The sequence below is a fragment of the Ptychodera flava genome, chromosome 4, assembly GCF_041260155.1.
Source record: "Ptychodera flava strain L36383 chromosome 4, AS_Pfla_20210202, whole genome shotgun sequence".
NCBI lineage: Eukaryota > Metazoa > Hemichordata > Enteropneusta > Ptychoderidae > Ptychodera > Ptychodera flava.
This window is the reverse complement of record NC_091931.1, coordinates 19,817,763-19,839,307: the sequence shown is the minus strand read 5'-3', so window position 1 is coordinate 19,839,307 and position 21,545 is coordinate 19,817,763. Positions and strand designations below refer to the sequence as shown.

Genomic DNA, 21,545 nt, shown 5'->3' with positions numbered 1-21,545 from the left:
CTTTTTTCTGTACTGTAGGTGATTATACATGATGGCCATACCTACAAAATCATATTTTGAAGTAATGCCAGAGAAATGGTCTCAATAGTCAACAAAGACCAAAATGTATTCAATAATTCTTTTATGGTAGTATTATTATCACTTTCAGTGCTATTTCTATGAAAACAAAGACACTTGTTCATTTAAGAATTCTTTTTATGATTAGAATAATCACTTTCAATGTTAATTGTATGAAAACAAAGGCTCCAATTTATTCAAGAATCCTCTAATGGTTACCTGTAATTACCACTTTCAAAGCTAATTGTATGAAAACAAATTTAGGCCCCGATTTATTCAAGAATTCTCTTATGGTTAAAATCATCACTTTCAATTATATTTGTATGAAAACAAAGGCAGAGGGGAAATTCCAAGGTTTTCTCTTAGCCACTGTATTGAACACTCAATTGTTGTTTAATAACAAACCTTGATCATCATTTGAAACATAAACCTTTACTAATAAAAATAAAACTACCTCAGAAATGTGCAGTCTTAAGAGTGACTGACACAGACAAAATTTCCTAAACCAAGTGACTAATTTTTTTTAATTTTCAATTATAAAGGTAACAGCAAGTGTCCTACATGGAGGCAGTTTAAGGTAACTCTAACTCCTAAAAGACTATTTGAAAATATGTGTACAGGAATCCTCAATTAAACTTGAATACAGTTGTTGAAAGATGTGGAGAATCTAAATCACAAATCCATACTAAATACCTGCAGACCAGAAAATGTGTGGGAGGAATTCACCAAAACTTTTGAATTCTGAAGCCCACATTACAAATTATAATATAGATGGTTTCCTATGTGAAAGTGGTATATTATCATATGTATAAAGGATGGGTTAAATCACTGGGCCCCTTTAATCTACATTGTCAAATCAGATTCAATTTGTATCCATCTTTGATGCATGTTCTTTCTTTTACTTTGCAGATCTTAGATTATTGAATTGTAAAAATAGTCTGAATATCTGTCCCTGAGGAGTATACTACCTTATGGTAGCATCAGGCCTTTTGCTTTAACTTTCCTCAAGGAAACATCAACCCATTGCCAAACTCAAGAATATTATTTAGAGGTCACCTAGAAGACTTTGGTACTAGAGAACAAATTACCTGAGATTTACTGATATTTGGAATTCAATACGTCCACCATACCTGTGTTAACTCTATGAGGAAAAATTGAATTTTTCCAATGTTCACAAAAATAAGAAGTTGGAAAGGTCATTTACTCCAGAATGAGCACCAAACAATAGGAAGACCAGAAATATTTTATAAAATTTGTCTCCGAGACACGTTGTTCCATAAAGAAAGTCTATGACAATCAACAAAACATGCTACCCTTTTTTCTGTACTTCGAGTGCACAATGTCATATTTTATCACTTGGTCTTCTCTTGGCAACCTTCATGTTCTGTTGATACTCTATTGGCAGAGAAGTTTGCAAATTTCTTTCAGAAAAATAGCACATTCCATTCCTGGTGCTGATTGCCCAAAATGAATGAGCCTAACCTAGCTGCACCATCAGGAGTAAACACATGAATTATTATTTGAGGGTGAGAACCAGGTTTAGACCATGATTTTGACGAAAACAAAGGCCCCAATTTATTCAAGAATTCTCTAATGGTTACCAGTAATTACCACTTTCAATGTTAATTGTATGAAAACAAAGGCCCCGATTTATTCAAGAATTCTCTTATGGTTAAAATCATCACTTTCAATTATATTTGTATGAAAACAAAGGCAGAGGGGAAATTCCAAGGTTTTCTCTTAGCCATTGTATTGTTGTTTAATAACAAACCTTTGATCATCTTTTGAAACAAAAACCTTTACTAATCTTTGGATGCATGTTCTTTCTTTTACTTTGCAGTCTTAGATTATTGAATATGTCTTGTTTTTTACCTGTCTCAAGCAATTGCATTGGAAAGGCACCGTTGGAGATTGATTCTGCCAGACCATTGCTCTAACAAGCATATGGTGATTGCGAGGCCACATCCCACCCATTACTATAAAGCACACATACACTCTCCAACACATCTAGTAATCCCATACACAATGTTAGAAGTTAGTCCACATTCCATTCCAATTGGAAACACAATTATAAACTCACATCCATACTCCATCACAAACATCAGAGACAACTTATAACCATCTCATCCTCACCAAAACTTGGAGCAAATTTGATCCATGCACGGAGAAACAAAAACACCTCAAAGATCAGCAAACTATGAAAACCATTTTATTGTTGTGACAAGGAACATTGACATGGAACACTAAAGGTGAATGGTTATGTGTGCACAAGAATTTCTTACACAACTTGTGTGTGCATGTGTGTGTGTGTGTGTGTGTGTTGAATAACCAAAATAGCTCCATAAGAGTGGATGTAACTTTTGATAATATTTCCTTGATTTTGTTTTCACAAAAAACCAAATACTTTCCTATTGTCCTCTTCACAGTGAAAACACATCAACTGGCATTGCCAAAACATGTATTGGACGTGTTATTATTGACAAATTTATTGTCCACATTAATCGAAAAGAATTTCCAACAAAACCTGTGTGTGCATGTGCATGCATTTCAAATGACTAAAACAGATCTACAAAGGCAAAACGGCTGTGACTTGTGATATTTTCCCTGCTTTTGTTTAAACAAAAAATATTTTCAATTGTTCTCTTGAAAGTAAAACTTAAAGAACAGACCCTGCAAGCACATGCATTGTATATTCTTTGCAATGTTTGCATTGTCAAAATCTCAAATTCAGCTGTCAGTGATAACAATTGGTCACTGCTCGCATACAAGCTGTATTGTCATTGCGAAGCTGAACATTAGGCATGTCAAACTTGATCTTGGCACCACAACAAGAAACCATGTTTTACAGAAGAACAAATATACAGGAAAATATACCAAAAGTTACATTTGGTGGAGTTTTAGACAGTTATTCACATGCACTCAGATTCAGTCATCACAGTCAGAAAATACAAAAAGCTTGCTGTATACGCTTGAAAACAGTGCACAGTATAATAAAATATATTTCATAAATATATATTTCAATGCTGGCAGTGAACACAACTTAATATACACAAGAGACTTTACCAAACTGTGACAATTCAAGTCTGCAGCTATATGGCAAACAAATATTTCTATATGGCAAACAAACATTGTTAAGTAACTAGCACTTGTTAAAGTAACACATCTTTTTCTACTGTTGCGAGTACCGGTAAAGTCACTAAACTCATTTCCTCCTGCTAGAAACTATTAGCAGTTGGTGTAGTAATGCCTTAGTAATAATGAGAATAACAGTAGATAACATCAACTAACATAGTATTGGTCTAAAACAAATATGACATACTATAAATACACATAGAAAAAGGTTAGTAATTTTTAGTACAAAGTTGGTAAAAAACATATTACACTTGTGCTAATTTGAACAATAGGTTTTTTGTGTTGAGTACTTTTGATCATGGTAATTTTATAATCAGTTGAAACACATCTGGTGTAAGTTTCAGTTCTCTTCAAACACTTTCGAAAGTATCTCTTTGACATGTGCTGGTCTAGGAGTGTAAGTGCTCAATTCTACCTTCAAACAGAAAACCGTAGATGATAGCAAGTAATGCAACTAAAGTGAAGTCATCCAAAACTTCCACGGCTGTGTCAATGATCTGTTTTTTAGCATCCCTTTAATTATAAATATAGCAACATCACAATGGTGCAGCTGTGAAAGTAACATTTTTATTGGAAGGGGAATCACCTGTGCATGCAGTGAGTTTATAACCCCACGGTGACTCAGTTCAGGACAATAGCCTATTGACCCACCACTGACACCTAACAGAATGATCTTTCGGATGTTGAATCCTTACATAGCTCATCATGATGTATCCTGCTGTCTTGCCATGTACAAATTCTGGTGTTGGAAAAAACGTCCCAGCTATAAAACTGTGTCACTATATTTGATATCAAATCAATGCTCAAGAACCAAATCACTGTGTCATATTTCAACTCAAAATCCACTTATTGGACATATATATTGCACCTGACATCGACCAGGATAAGTCTGATTTCCAAAGCTTACAATGACCCAGCTACCAGCTAATACCTTCTATCAATGTTCTTGTTTCACTCCATCAGACAATATCTGATGCAGGCTTCAAGTACTGGAGCAAAGGGAAATTAAAGAAATGTCCATTGCGATGCAAAAATTGCTAAAATACCTAAATTTGAAACAGGGTATTTTGAGAAGTGTGTGACAACACAAATACCAAACTGAACAAAATGGTTCTATTGTCTCGGTATTCAATGTCAGTGACCGGTGTACATCACAATTTCAGTACTGCACAGGCCGTATATAGATATGTATTCTATGCAATGAATACCTATCCATTAAAAATATGAACACAACTTTCTTAATAAAATGGATTCAATTTTGGTGACAATAAATTAAATTGCAACGATCCTGAGGCAGCTGTAGTATAACATAAAACATTTGTAGTGAGAGCAAATGAATGCTCAAGTTTAATTAGGGTGGTATCTCAAGGGTATAGTCAACATCTCATGATATCCCGCTGTCTCACATCAGTGTGGTGCATTCAATTGCATGTAATACAACAGCTGTATCGTGAGATTTACGTAGCACTGGATATGTTTAACAGATTTCATAAAATTTTGTTCAAGCCAAAGAACAATATACTGCACATAAAATCATCATCATCATGGTGTTAATATTTTAAAATTTGACAATCAAAATGCCTATTGCCAGTAAGAATTGTCATCCCTTATAAACTTAAGCGTGTCACCAATTTTTTCATTAATGCATAAACATCTGTGAACTGAAGGACTATGGGGCAGTGATGACAAGTTTGTACATTTTGGAAAAATGAAAATGTTTCGTCTAAGACTATGTAAGCAAACTCTGTTTGATGAAAGTCAAATGCTAGCAAAGCAAATCACAGAGAAAATTATTTGAAGATTGTGTGGTCTACATTAGGGGAACACTGCTCCATGCTCATGCTCAGGCTGCACATCGAATGGTGTTGGGAAAACAGAACACTGCATTTCTGTCATTTCCATGACGATGGATCTCAAACTGATCACAGCTGTGATCTCATTTATCATCTAAACATGTATATGTAAACAGTGGGGGGATTCAGAACAAACTACAGCAATGTGATGAATTTCAAACAGAAAAGGAAAAAAACAGGCCAACTGCATTAATTTCAAAATACAAACACAAGAAAAACTGCATGCATCAAAAATAAAAGAACTGATCTACATGTGCGTATTAGTTCAATTGTGATGCTGTTTTGGGGAATGTGCAGTATATTGGATCAAATTACCCCGTCGTAATAATCCGATTGCCCTAGGCAACAATGTTACACGGTACGTGAATAGAAATATACCCAAGGATAATGTCAAACTGTGACACCACTGAGCATGATACCAGTCTTGTCTGTTATTTTAATTTGCAACAGACATGACAATCTTTGCTGTAAAATAACATACAATAAATTCATGATGAAAAATAGATCAGCTATATATTTAAAGGGCTAAAGGACTAACAACCTTGTCACAGTTACACTTAATGTCAATTATGGCATGGCTATTAGATTCAGACATCAGAAACAATTCACAGGTGAATGTTCCAGCAGAATGAACTGACTGATGTCAGTGTGATACTTTTGTAAAACCGGGTACATATGACACTGACGCACTGATCGTAAACATCAGATATGAAGAACTGAAACCTGCAAGTAGAAATCTGTATCTGTTCTAATCATTATTAACATTCGTTTCTGGACCAGATATGTTTCAACAGTTACCGCATGTATTTGTGAATACACCATTTGATATTTGCTGTGTGTTGTCAGATGTGTAGGAAGTAATTAAATCTGAATTATATTTGGTATGCTTTATTAGCAGAAAAGCAACTCCACAACATGTGCACGAAGAATATTGTACATTTCAACTATAACTTTGAAAAACAACAATTTTACCTTACTGTAAAGTGACTTGCAAATGCTATTGACAAAAAGCTGTCAGAGTTATATCACTATAAATATGTAGATTTTAGTGTTATAGTACTTTTTAAGTCTCTATTGCTCTGGCATTGCAAATTTTCTTGCAAAAAAGCTCACAAACATTTTCACAAATTCAAGACAGTTACTAACAAACACAAGACATCTCCATGACTCTGGCTGGCAGTATTAAACAATGTAAATATTTTTTTCAAATATGGCACAACACCAAGACTACAAACTTTCACTTGCAGTATGGCCTTTAAATAATTTTCCCCACTAGAGGGCGCCCTCAATATCATCAACGTCTACTTCAAGATGTACATGCATACGCTATTCTTAAATTTTTCCATCCTTGGCCATAACACAATAGGGCCTCTTATAAAAACTCAAATTGCATTGCAGCTTACTGACTATTCTAGCAACATTGCTGGAACTACATCAATGTGTAACTTACTTTTTTCAGAGTCTGGACCATGTTACATGGCCTTGTGTGAAGCAATTATTGCACATGAATATTAGCTTTATATTTCATGATTTTGATAACTGGAAGTACATCTAAAACACTTCAAAAGCAATGTACAAAAAATGACAAATAACGTACAAAAATAGAATAACATGCAAATATTCTTTATAAATTCAACTAACTGACAGTGTTCTACTTGTGTGGATGATTTCAACATTATTAAATGGTCAAGACTAGGTCTTTCAATACAGAAATTGTTAATTTGAGATCAAGAGTATCCACAGACAATTTTAAGTTCAGACTTATAACAAAAGTATTACCAAAAGTCATTGTTTGACAACAAGTTGGACACAATGGTACAATTGTAGCTGGCACACAAGTCTTTTGTTATGCTGAACACACACATATCAAGCTGCCATGCTACACAGGTGTGTGTTATGATGTCCAAGCAACCATTTAACATCTGACAAAAGTGTGGCTAAATTATTTTCCTTGTAGTTAGTGTTTTCACCCTTTGACTGAATATCTTTGATAGGAATCTAGCTTCAATCACCAGCTGAGGGTTGCACCTATTTGGGCACCTATTAAACTGAGGTGAAAGTGTCCTATGAAGGAAAAACTTTCTCAGAAAATTAATAGTTTAGTGACTATAAATAGTGACAATATTAAACCTGCAAGAGATAGAAATGCCACACAATTACCATTATAATGTTTTGATTATTATTTTGTCACACTGATATGTATGCAGGACTGTACTCATTGTCAGACTAGGTCAAGGTGGGTTGAACTGCATGAATTCCCATAGAAAAACTAAATGTGACCATAGGCAAGCAAATTTTCGAAAACAATTGCTTCAGGAACTTTTATATTTAAATACCACCACACATAAAACAAACACCTAATCTTGTGCAAATGTTTCAGTGTACTCTATGATTTCTTTTCAATGAATCAGTAAGTGTAGGAAATTCCTGGAAAACACCCAGTAACAACTAGATATCTGGACAGGTATATAACTCCGAAAAAGATGCCTGCCTGACCTGCCCATATGTCGGCTATATTGATACAAATATGCTACTTGTATAGGACGGAGAGGCATAGCTAGACAACTTCTAAATTGGCACTGCTGCCTAACATGAATGGTAGTTTCATAACTTCTAGCCTGGTCCCCCAGCTGAGGTTCTCAGATATGTGACTGCATATGTGCAAGATGTTCATTTTCTATGAACACAATAAAAAAGTCAAAACCTGGTCTGACCTGCACAGATGTCCCCGATTGGGCAAGAGCTCCTTCAGGCCCCCATACCTGGTAATCACTTTAATTGTAGACTTTCATTGGAAGAAGCACATCAAATACAACTTTTGGAGTTTGGAGAGGTTTATGATAAGGGTTAGGGTTAGTTTAAGGGTTAGTATATTTAAAGTGTTGTATATCCTACCTAAGAAAAGAAATTTGGGGTGGGGTAGGGGCCTGATGGAACTCTCTCCCCTAATTATTTAGGAACATTTATGAAAATGTGCAGAACACATCGATGGTACAACTATGGTGTAAACAACATCCACTGTTGTCTATTCTATGACCCACACTGAATAAATCTAGTGAAGTATGCCCATGAGAAAGGTAGGGAGGGTTAACTGACAAATTCACAGTATAGGATATATCACCATTGTGATGCTGTTGCTTTTTGACCTGGTCATGACATCATCACATTTCATAAATATTTCATATCAATACAATATTGATGGTCAGTAGACCATTCTCTGGTATTTCACGCCTAGCTAGTTACACACATAGCGACTTGTGTGGTAGTAGAGCAACCAAGTAATCACCACAGCTGGGCAAGTCAAGTTACTCTGACTACAAGATACATAAATGGACATTGTGTCTATAGAATTAGATGTGTGAATGCGAAACATGTATCACAACTAGTACTCTTCAATGAAAGTGTTTCTGAATAAATATGAGAATCACGGGTGGTAAAAAAGATTCTAGCCAGACTGTTAAACAACCAAGTTGACAAAGTTATAAAACATTGCCTTTCAGAGGGTTCTTTGTGATCTACACTTGCTGCAGAAATCACTTTTCTTGTTGGCAGTTATCATGTTGAAGTAACCACACCTTGAACATTTCCACGTCTTTTCTGCAGTGTTTTCACAGCGGAGCACCATTGGGGCTGTATGAAGCCTGGACCTCAGCGAGTAGGCATGTCCACTGGATATAGCCTTAGCACCACCTGGGCTGGACAACTGCTCATCCTTGGTGGGTCCCTCACAAATCCTCACAAAGCTGTGCCCACGAGGGCGCTTGTAGCATCGGCGGGCACTTACAGTGGTTTTGGCACAGGCAAAGCAGAAAGCTCGGGAACAGTTGCGACATTTCAGCCAAGCCTTGGCTGAGTTAGAGCAGTTCAGAACAGAACATGTGATGTTTTCGTTTTCAAGACTACACCTGAAATGAAGAGAAATGATAAAAGGTCTGATTATAAATTGAAAATTAAAATCGCAGCAAATACAGATTTCTTTGAAGGTATTAAAAATCTCTGATAGAGATCAATAGATAGATGCAGATGAATGTTACAAATTATTTATAATTATGAGAATCACTGTGCCCATAAAGCCAGCTTGATGCACCATTTATTTATGGAAGTTCATGTAACATGTAACAAAATACTGCAGCTATATGACTGACTCAAGGAATATTCATGACATTCCTCACACAGGGCAGAAATATAATAAGACAGAGGACACACTGGTAAGAATTAAGATATCTTATCATAATCAGCATTACAGTCTTTGTAAGATAATAAAAAGCTTTGGTGGAAAGTTGTGACCCAATGAAATATCAACTTTTCAACTTTTATACTTTGTTGTGGAGCACTAGCCCACCAAATTAAATGTTTCATATGTGAGCTAAAAACCAAAGACTTTGTCAGATATGCTGAAATGGTGCACAACATTTGCCAGTCTTTTGTCCAATGCTTCCTTTCAAATTATCACCCTGAATTCCCTGATATCTAAATTTCAATTTACATTCCTTCATCATAAACATGACCAACGTCACCCCTTGTCAGAAATCTCCTATCAGAATCTGTTAGAGGTCGAGCATGCAGCTTTCTCACCTTGATGGTGACCCATTCAGACTGTTTGGAGAATGAGCCTGCGGATTTACCTCCCACGGATCAGGTAAACTGGATGATGTATTCACTGCAAAATAATAACCATCTGATGTTAGTACTTTGGTAGGGAGACCGTGATTTGAGAAACCATGGGGAAAAGATTTTTGAACAATGGAATTAGCATTTCTGCTCTTGAATGATATGATTACTTTAATATATCAATGCAAGATGGTTGTATTAAAGTTTTGTAAAAATGATTGTTGAACAAATAAATTTATTGCCTTAATTGCCTTCCAGAAGATTAAAGCTGGGAATGTATATTAAATAAATAAAATCCTTGCATAAAAATCCATTCATTAATTTTATGTCCCTAAATATGAAACTATATTAAACTTAAGGCTATTGTCTGGGCTATTTTAAAACACTAACCGTGTAGTACCTTGTTTTCAGAGTTTGTCATCTTTTTGTTGCAGTAGATGGTAAAATGCAGTGCAGGGGGAAAACTGGATATTCGGTTGCCGTGGTGACAATTTCAGGGTTAAAAATATGAGGAAATTTGTGGCAAAGATATCTATTGAACGAAAAGTCATACAACAACTGAATTTTTCTGTAGCATTCAGATGTATATGTATTACAATGTGAACCTAAATCTATGACTGTTTAAGATGTCAATATAAATTAAATCATAGTCATCTCGGTAAGATTGAAAAATTAATAAATTTCACAACTTTCCGTCAAGTTTCTACTATGACATGATTGGATGACCTTGTTTTTTGAAGTTTATTTTGTAAAGTATTTAATTTCACATATGTTGGCTGATTTTCATTGCATTCCAACCATTCTTTCAAGAGTTATTACTGCCACAAGAAACGAATGCAGTACAAAACACAATTGTTAGGAGTATTGGATTGAAATGTTTACAACATAAAGGTGATACTCATACTTCATGCAAAGTTTACGACCTCAAAATAGGGTATTGGACAAGTTTAAATTGTCAGTTAGAATTCTATTTACAAAAGCCTGGTTGTAATTGCTTTCTAAGTGAAAAATGAACTGTTAATTATCAAAAAACATTGATTTTATAATCAGCATGATAATGAAATTCATGTGAGATTCTTTACTTGTTATGTATATGGACACGGGGATAGAAAATACTTTTTTATTTCTTGTGGCAAAAGTTTGCCACCAGATCTGAAATCAGGTGGCAATTATAAAAAATCTGGTGGCAGTTTGACACATCATGTGATCAGTATATACTCATTCTTAATTCATAAGATCTTGAATATTATGTTCTATTTATTATCTGTGGGTGAGTACACATCACAAAAAGTCACCCATACTGGCTTATAAGTTATAAATTGCAAGTTTTTATTATGTATATCACCAATGTGAATACAATGCATGAAAGGACTATTACACGTTTTTTTTTTCAACAGTGTACTACAATGAACATATGTCACAAGAACATTACAAAGTCACAGGGGGTATGTGCAATTCTCTCAGAAATCTAGTTTAGTGGCTATCAAAGTCAAATTCATAGGGGTTAATTTGAAAATGTACATTTACTGTACTGTGATTGAAAAACACACTTTCTTTGTTTAATCAAGATTTTACCACAGCCAAGGTTCACAGTAACATTTTCATGTCCCTTAATTGACACTTAATCAGAATTCTCACCAGAACTATGTATCACTATCAAAGTCACCCCTTGGGCCATAGGGAGTAACATATGGCCTTCGCCGAGTGTTGCCAGTTAACCACCACCTGTTTACTGCTCTCTGCATTTGACCAGCCAAGTTCTGGTCATGAATTTTGACTCTCATGAGCTCATCTAATGTCTGTGTATTCAGTCTGCACCTCCAATCACTTTTGATTGCTTTCATTACAGAAAAACCCCTCTCACACACAGCAGTAGACAGAGGATAAATTAGTGTGATGTGTATGATTTTCAAAATACTACTGAATTCTTCCCTTTCAGCATCTTCCAAGAAGAGAGTCTCAAATATAGAAAGGGGGTGCTTTCTCCTGAATCTCTGTTGAGCTCTAACAATCAATTTGACATTAAGCCATTCATGCAGAGTAGTTAGCAGCTCAAAGGTATCTCCTAAGACTGGGCCATACTTCTCAGCTAACCCCCTGATTTCATCAATGCCATATGCATGCAAGGCTTCTGGCTCTTCAGGCCAGTTCAGGGGATCAAACACCAAGCAAGCCTGAAAGTGGTCCTCATGGAAGCTGTCATACCTAGCATCAATTATAGGGAGTAGTTTGTCTATGGCAGCAACTTTATCAACATTTAGTGGCTGTGGGTTAGACAACTGTACAGTTTTGTACTCAGTGCCTTCACCAACCTCTTCCTTGAAGGCAGTGTAATTGACCCCATCATGATCACGCATATAGCGCAACTGTGTGACTGAAGTTTCCATTTTACGTAATGCACTTGGGATTGTTATGTCATTGCGTTGAAATAGCAGAGATATTTGGGCAATTTGATCTAGAACATCAGCAACCCAATGCATGGTCTGTACAAACTGGTATTGGGTAAGTTTTTTAAGTAGGCCCCTTGCTTTAGCACGATCATTTGCAGAATTTGTGTTTGTTTCAGCAATGTGCACAGATGATTATAGATGGATGTGTAATTTTTCATCATTTTCTTAATTGCTTGCACTTTATGCTCAACCCACCGTGTACCATTGGCCCTGGCTGGCTTAAGGACTTGCTCTGACATAATTTCTGCCACAGCATGAAGCTCACGAAACCTCTTTGGGGAGTTGTGGTAAAAATAATAAATTGTTGTCAAAGTATCTACAACTGTATCAGTGAAATAGGACCCCTTGAAACAATCTTTGATAGCCAACTCTAACCTATGAGCCATACAGTGTATTTGGACAATCCATGGTGCAACATCCTTCAACAGAGTTACAACAGATCTGTTTCTACCAAAGTTGACGGCAGCACCATCTGCACCAAACCCCACTAATTTGTGCTTCCATTCTACTGGTGTAAAACCACAATCTTGCAAAGCAGAATCTAGTGCAGCTATGACACCATCCGCATTAGCATGCTCTAATTTTTCTAGGGACAAATAAATCATTGACGGGTAGCCGTTTTTCATAACTCTGACAAAGACAAGCTCACGTTCAACATCACTTCGATCTGTGCTACCATCGCATAGCACAGAAAAGAAATCACTATCATGAAGGAGCTCTTTGACATCATCAAATAACACACCAGCAATATTTGCCACAAACATTTTGGCCCCTTTGTCATTGCAATAGTTCTCCCCAAGTTCAGCACCATTAGTGTTTTTGTAGTTTTACTAAATCAGGAAAATCAGTAAAGGGCGCTCATGGACTGCTAAATAGTGTGCTGTATTGAATAGTTTTATCATCTGTATGTTTTTCTCTTCTTCCATCCTCTTTATACCTCTCATGATATCAGTGTGTTCTTTTCGACTTAACTTCTGTTGTGCTAGCCAAGTTTGTGTTGCAGCTGCATGTTCTTTTGATTTCTTGTGCTTAAGAACTACATCTTTCTTTATGTTTGTTGTTCCAACTACCAAATTAATGCTTTTGTTTTTAGCATGCTCCCTACAAATACTACACCATATCTCTTTATTAATGTACTGTCGTCTTTGTCCGTCTCATATTTCAACCATGTTTGGCCTGATATTTCTGGCAACATTTTCCATTTCTGTAAAGTTTTCAACTGCACAGTGTGTGTTGCTGAAGTTGATGAACGACAAATCAGCTGGGTGGGTATTGGTTTAATGTTAGTTGATAAGGAGCTGTCACTACAACTACTGCTAGAAGCTGGCGTGGATAGCACTGGGTTACCACATGCATCAGAATCAACACCATTACCACCATTTTGGTTAATGCCATGCTGGGACCTAACAGCAGAGGGCTGAGTACAAGGGCTACCATCACCAGCAGATATCTCAGAACTACCACCTTTAAAAAGGTTATTTAAAAAATAAAATGAAACACTACGGTCAAGCAGAGCACAACAATAATTATAGCAAGCCAATAAAATGCAGTCAGCTTTAAAAAGAAATGTAGATCATAATCATAGTAAAATTGGACCCTCATTTTTTTGAGGGTTTATTGTACAACAGAAGCTAAACACCAATGTCTGAACACAGAATTAGTTCACCTCCATGAATGGGGTCACTGTACCAGCATCAATAAAAAGTTGATTACCTTCCAAAGTTTTTAGTCTTTTCTGATGAAAAATGATTCAATTGTTCTCTTTGTCGCCATTTCGATTTTGTGCCTCGTGGTCAACACACAAAAATGTACAATGCACTTTCACCTTGTATGCCATGTGTTCATGGAAAAATTAGACTGCTTATTCACTCAGACAACTTGAGGAGCAGTGTTAAATGTTACATAACCAGTCCTTGGCTGTCCGTTAAACAAAACAGAAAGAAATCATTTAAAAATAATTCTGAACGATCTCTATTCCCAAAAAAATAAATATGCAACATGTATACTGCAGAACAAGAGGTCTACTTTTAACACAAATTACTATTTGCATGTGTGACTAGAATGTTGCGTCTGGTACAAATTTGCATTTTCTCTTGCCAGTTGTCAGTCAGGTCACGACCTTCTCTGTTGTTCTCCTAAACCAAATTAAATTGGTCACAGGAATTAAAATCCCGTAATTTTATTACCGTTTTTTGATGTAAACGACCATTAATTTTGTCATTTGAGCAAAGAAAGAGCACAGAGTTGTCAAAGGCAACCGTTATTTTTAGCTTCATGATGAAACACACCGATATACAGTCTCAGTCTGAACACTGCACATGTTTATAGAATATGCAAAACATCGACTTGACAGCTGTTACTGTAATCAAGAACAGCCTATCAAAACATGTAATTCACGCAGGCTGCGGTTCGGCTCTGTTTTAAAAATGTCACAATATGCATTTATTGTATGCCGCATGACTGCATATGCGGCTATCACAGAGGGCAACAATTAACATGACAAGTGTACAAAAGCTACTGTCATCGATATTAGCCAATCACAAGTTTGGATTCACGCTACGTTTTCATTCATGCCTAAATGCTAATGAGTTTTTCCGCTGTCCCCGGCAAGAAGGGGGTTCAGGGTCGACGCACAAGTCGAGGTGGGCACATTGCGTCGGCCCTGGTCCCAGTTGATCCAGGCCTCCGCCATGGATCGATGTTGAATTAGTCACCCTATTCACACAAAACAAACGGTGTCTGAAACTAAATTTTACACTTATCGGAAGTTTTCAATCCAGTCTTTATCATTTCATGTACGCAAAAGTTATCTCCCCAAAAACTTTTGCTCCGCAAGCGAGACATGTCATTCGATTTACAGTGCACGTACGAGACGTCACTGAGCAACGATGTCAAAAATGCCCTGCACTGATAATTTCTCCACCACCGTCGTACTACTACATATACCCTATGCTCATCCAATAAATAGTGAAGATCTCTCCGATGATTAGAAGGGCAAGTGGTGGTCATATTTGCCCTTTTTGTGCGTAAAAAAACGCACGAAAATCAAGAACAGTAGAAACGACGTCTCATTATTCAAATGCGCCATTTTGAACTTTAATAGGTCAGAGGTCACATAGGACGTCGGTAAATTATACGTCGGCCCTGTCTCTCGTACCGGTGCGGTAGGTGTGGGATAAGTGCGGACGCGGCCCAAATCTATTCCAAAAGGACAATTACTTTGCGACGGCCCAAATTTCAGTTGGATTGAAAATGTAAACGAAGTAGCTTTCTAGGGCCAACGCGTATTCCTTCAGTGTTCCTTCATTCAAGCCGTAGGATCGATGACATGATGACCCAAAATGTGGTGGCAGAAAAATACCACCAGAAAAAAAAAATGGTGGCAGATTGACAGGTTTTGGTGGCAAATGCCACCATTGCCACCGATTATTTCGAACACTGGGACACCATAACGTCTAATATGGTTTGTTTTCTGGTTTAATTGCTATACCCGAATGAAAATCTTCATATGCCTTACAGTAATATCCACACAAAATATAAAACAGAATCATTTGTTGCAAATTTCTTCCGATTACTCATTGATCTGGCTTTTTTAGACTGCAATTAGTCTCCAACTCACAATTTCCACAACGCCATATTTTTACCTCTGAAAAAGCTGCTTCAATAAGCAAGCAAATGGTCACTACTTCATACATGATGCCATAACTCAACAAAGTTTTTAGGCAACCAAAAATAGCGATTTACCTGTTTTGAATATATAATTAGACTAAATAAAATTTGACCAGGGGTCAGTTGGAAAAAACGCGATTTTTCTCGATTTTAGTTAATATTTTTTGAAGAATGATATAGCTTATTTGAAAGTATACATGTCGAGGGTGACAATGAAGGAAAAAAATAAAATTAGATTTTTTGAGCATTTTGACGGACATTAGCCCAGACGATGGCCTTAAAACAGCACACATAAATGTATCAAACTTGCATAACTTTAATAATATTTATTGGTATGCTACAATATTTTGAAAGCATCCTATTGGTTAACTGAATCCCGGGTTAAAAGTATGCAGAAAAGGCCTCCTAGCTTAATTATCAAAGTTCAAAGAGGATTTTCGCTTTAAGACTACACTATAATGTCAGCATAAAGTTTGAAAAAGCAGAATGGGGAGAAATTTTTAAAAAGTTAGCAAAGAACATTTCAATAATGTCTTACGATGATATGTCTTTCATAATTCACATACCAAGAAATCAATAGTCTGATATTTTTTAAATCTTATGTAAGGGCCTGTCGTAAGATAGTATTTTAGGGAGTTATTAAGCTCAATGTTGTTATCATCGGAACATATTCTAGCAGAATAACTACCATACTGGTACAGTCAAATAAACTTCATGTCTGAGATAGCAAAATAAAAAATGACCAATATTTTGTTCAAGCAAGATATCTATAGCAGTCATCAGATCTGAGGTTCTGTTTATTCTCACCTGCTGCCGAACTTGATGCAGTACGTCGTCTGACTGATACACACCCAGCCGTTCCAAACTCATCATTGCCGTCTCTGTCAAAATCAACATCTCCATCCACCATATCCAAACCGGAATGAGACTGCTGTGAACGTAGCGAAATCTCCATGTCCACTTCCAAGTCACTCAGGCAACTCAGATCTGAGCTGTCATCGGACGAGCTACACAGCAACATTGGGCTGTCAAACCGTAGAAAGTCCTGAAAACTCTTTGCAGCATTAGTACTGGCAGCGTTCATCTCGGTTGGGTTCAGTCTCTGAGCAGCCATGCCACTTGATCCTTCCGAAGTCATCTCAGTCTGTGAATTGTTATCACCAGTGCAGTGACTTTTACCTCTCACAACTAGGAAAGCTGAGGAATTACTGGACTCTAAATCCATATTGTCAGATACAACTGTCTGATTCACAGCACTGACTGAGTTCTGGCTTTCACAGATATCCCTGGCACTGGCTCCTTGTCCATCCACGGCGCCATCCATCTCTGGGGCAGAATAGGCTGCCTGATGCTGAATGCCATTTTCAAAGATGATGGAGACCTCCGGATGCTCTTCCCTGGCAACAGCAGAATGTGGCTGCTCACTTCTGTTGGATTCATCAAAGTCAAATATGAAAACATCTTGCTCATTTACAGCCCTGTTGAAGCAAAATTCACAAACAGACCTTATTTGTCTGAACTATGATTTTCATGCATTTTCTTTTGGTATTAACATGCAGTAAACACTGATGCCTTTAACCAAAAAACGCATTGCAACAAAAGATTTTTAAACATTCTGTATTCTCCTAGATCATCAGCTACTGTAGCATTACAGTTAGTGGTTGTAAATTTAATTTATAAAAACACGTATTCAAATACTTCATAGCTACCTTATCTGAGATCTGGTTAATGTCTTGTGTGCTGTGCCTCTACCAGTAAGAGTATGGTCATCAGCACTCTCTTCAGTACTGCTTGTTTCAGGGGTTGTAGTGTTACTGCCACTTGTCATCTCAGTGCTGTCACTGCTACCACCAGTTTGCTGTGACATCTCAGCCCTACCTGTTGTTATGGTAACAGTAATGCAAAGACCAATCAGATGTGGCGGTTCAACTGATATAAAGGACCAATCAGATGTGGTTTATCTGATGCACAAACCAATCACATTCAGTTTGACTGATGAAGATAATTATAAGGCATTTCAGAAATGCAATTAGGGCAAAATTGACTTGCTGGTTCAAAGTGGAATAATGGAAAATACACAAGATCAATGAAAAATCAGGATCTGTTCTTTGCAAACGCTTCATACATCTTGGAAGAATCAATTTCCTCCAGGGGAAAGCCTCTCAGAATCAACATGTTACAGCATCATCTACGTGAATGCCAAATTGTAAACTAGTGTTTTACATGACTTTGGCACCCTTCCGAGTTTGGAAAATTTGTTAAGTTTAACAATGAGTGCCGTCAATGTATAAAATTTCACTCTCCATAAAAATATACAGGTTCAAAGTATTGATGCAGTTGGTGATGAACATGGCTCACATTCTCCATCACTTTACCTTTATCCTCCCCAACCATTCCATATTGCAGTATAGTTTCTGCAATGGTAGAGTCTAGGTGGCAAAACACATCATCCTGGGCTTCAGCCTCTACATTGCATCGACTCACGTCCTCCAAGATTTTAGATATCTTTGCCTGAAATGGTGGACAACATGACTATAAATTCTTACTGAGAGATTTAGACACAACTTACTCTTGGGAGAAAGCAACATTCTTGAATAAATTAAAATGTTCTTAAATAGCTTATAAATTCTAAGATGAGACAAAAAATTGAAAGTGTGTTGGTTTTTTTCCAAACTGAACTTGAGCTGCACTGATACAATTATGCTTAACTTCATTTCAGGGTTCAAAATCTGCATAATGTATTACAGAGCAATCCAATATAACAACTACTTCATGTCTAAACGGTAGCACTTGGTTGTTTTTTAATGATCTCTATGATAACCAAACTTATCAGTATGGCAAAACTGACATGAAAATGTCATCAGCCACAGTAACACATTAGAACATGTCCTTGTGATATTACCTCCATTTTGTCTTTGCTGGACACCACATCATAGTCAGCACTGCTCTGAGAGATCTGGCACAGCGCCCTCAAACGTTCACATTTGACAATGATATCAGACATCATTCTGTGTAACAGAAGCAAATAGAAGGCAACATTCAGTAACTGTATGAAATGTACAAAAACTAAATAAAAATGAAAGCGTGTAACACATCACACAAATCTGTGTTGATTCTACATGTAATGCTTGCAAATATTTCCTCCACTTGTCCTATTACTGTTTATTTAGAACACATAGCTGAGGAATTAATACCCGTAGCAATTTGAAACGGTTTCTCTTGCTCAAAAAGTTTCCTTTGCACTGAAAAATTTGTAATTAGAAAACCATCACAATTTGCCTAAAAATGAAAGCAGTGAGAACTACACAGATGATATTTACTGTGTAATTGGTGAACAGACTGGTGCTCGATAAATTATGATCTGCTGTGGACCTGACAAACGAGTTTTTCTGTCTTAAGTTGAGCAAATAAGCTTTATCACCTCTAATCTCCGCTTCATCATCACAATTATTCTAAAAAAATTACAGAACAAGGAAAATAAAGTAGAGTCCTCCTGACCTTTGTTGTTTTTCTAGCACTTCTATTTTGGCATTGGTTTTGTTCTTGATTTGAGTTTTCAGCTGACTTTCTCTCTTGTACAGCTTCTTCCTTAGCATCTCAAAGTGTCTGGTCAATTCTCTCATTATCTTCTCCTCTCGACACCTGACAGCAAAGGTGGCATCAGTGATGACCTTCCTGGCTTCATTCATGTGATCTCTCTGCTTGGACAACATCTCAATGTAGTTTCCTAACACCTAATTGATTAAATAGGACACATATATTTGTACTTTGAAAAAACATTGCATCATGTCTGTCAAGATAGGGCAAGTACGTCACGTCTAGTAATTAAGACTGGCTGATGTAAAAGGCCACAAATTTACAGCTTGCAAGAATTGCCATATACTGTATAATTTATTCACATTAGGAAAAAAAAAGACCTGATAATTATACAACATTATTACAAAGCTATGGATCATACTATGAGATGAGTAAACAACAGCTCTACACATAAAGACTTATTTTTATTAACACAATATAGTTAAGTTTTGGGCAAAACATTTGATTGAAGTCGCTAGTTGGTCCTAGATCTAATAAGAACACCAATTTATTCATCTAGCTATCTATCCATTCATCCATTCATTCACACAATATTGTAAGTTTATCTTAAATTCACGCTTAAATTTGTAGAACAATGACAGTGGCTTGCAGTTTAGTTTTTGTTATTGGCAACACCTACTTAAATTTTACCATGGTGATCCTTTCATATATGTTAAGTTCCATTTGGTATATCAATGTATTATATTGCAGGATAACAGAAACAGAATCAGGGTTCCCATATTATTTGTCTGTGTTTCCAAACCTTGGTAAAAACACTGCAGCTATCACAACTTAATATCAAATACCAATAGACGGCACACTGATGCCATCACAAACAACCAAAACTATTTATTCTTTCCTCCCCGATTTCTTGTAAACAGATCCATAATCACTATCAATATCAATGAGTTTTGGCCAAACCATGGTTGAAAAAGGGTTTATGAGACTATAATAAATCATCACATGTTGGCGAGTTGAAGAGCAGTGTACACCTTTTAAGAACACTGTCACAGCTCAGAAAGATGGAATATGACCTACCTCTCTGCCTTCCTCGGCCACTTTGCCAATCAACTGACAGTTATGACCCTGGTGTTTGCCGTAGACTTGACAGTAAATACATATGATTTCCTTGTCTGTCAAGCAGTAAACTTTCTTGGTTTCTTTCTCATGCTCCTCACAGACAAGTTGCTGTAGAAGAAAAAGTACAGAAGTTTTCAAGAAGAGCACAAAATATTTGAACGTAACAATAAACTTTTTGTTCATGTACAGCTATGTCTATTATTCCTTTCTATGGAATCAAACGCAGTAAAATAAATTACCCACAATTCTCATTGATTTGTATCATCGAAGGTTACTTTTCTTATAACTTTTTCAATTCTGCATATAAACAATAATGTGCAGCATCAGAATAACTGTTAAATATTATCTAGTAAAAGTATGTTTAGATATTTCAGTGAAAGTTTCCAAATAACCATTAAACAACCATAAAAGTCACTTTCTATAGGTACTACAAATGCCATACTTTTTGGGCAGCAAGTTATGACAAACTGAAGGGGTTATTCTCTGAGAAAACGTAGCATGAAAATTTCTTTTGTCATTTGCATTGGAACTAAAAATCAATATCCTTTTGTTTCATAAACCAGGTGCAACTAGTCTCCCTACTTTTCATGACATTATTTTGTATGGCTGAAGACAATCAGTGGAAAATGTTATCTCCTCTCTCAATCATGCATAATTTTTCAAATCATATAAAATGAGAATTGAGAAGAAAGGCGTCTTTAAAAGTATGGTTTCAGAATATTTACGATTAGTCTGTGAATTTGTCTACACATGGGAGACATGGGAGACTTCACTGAGGAATCTCTGAGGATACAAATCATAATGAATTATGGCAAATCTACAGTACTGTGAAACGTGTTTCTTGACATGTGCTCTCAAAGACTGTGGATAATGAAAATTTAAGTGGGACATGCCCTAGTCATTTTCATACCTAACATAAATATTTTATACAATGGTTATACTTTCACTTTTATTTCGTTATGATATTTTGTTCACATTGTTTATATATAATAGGAAACCAAGATATTCAAACATGAGTGAAAGCTTGATAGAACTTGCTGAAAATTCTATTTCTTCTTTCTCCCATTTCCACAGAAAATCACCAAGGACCAATGATTTTAAAATATTATAACACAGA

At 36.3% G+C, this 21,545-nt stretch overlaps 1 protein-coding gene across 3 annotated transcripts in view; it reads right to left on the bottom strand.

Moving 5' to 3' along the window:
* Window positions 1–2,250: 2,250 nt before the first annotated feature.
* The window catches only part of LOC139131122 (tripartite motif-containing protein 55-like), a 55,803-nt gene continuing 36,508 nt past the window's right edge, over window positions 2,251–21,545 (bottom strand). For 2 of the 3 annotated variants that reach the window (XM_070697071.1, XM_070697072.1), the window contains 8 exons: window positions 20,387–20,536; window positions 19,271–19,506; window positions 18,675–18,780; window positions 18,148–18,283; window positions 17,482–17,650; window positions 16,580–17,250; window positions 9,618–9,702; window positions 2,251–8,947 (listed from right to left, as the gene is read on the bottom strand). In XM_070697071.1, the coding sequence (XP_070553172.1) occupies window positions 8,539–8,947; window positions 9,618–9,702; window positions 16,580–17,250; window positions 17,482–17,650; window positions 18,148–18,283; window positions 18,675–18,780; window positions 19,271–19,506; window positions 20,387–20,536 (1,962 nt within the window). In that variant the 3' untranslated portion in view covers window positions 2,251–8,538. The remainder of the gene's footprint in view (window positions 8,948–9,617; window positions 9,703–16,579; window positions 17,251–17,481; window positions 17,651–18,147; window positions 18,284–18,674; window positions 18,781–19,270; window positions 19,507–20,386; window positions 20,537–21,545) is intronic. The other variant, XM_070697073.1, reaches the window with a different exon arrangement.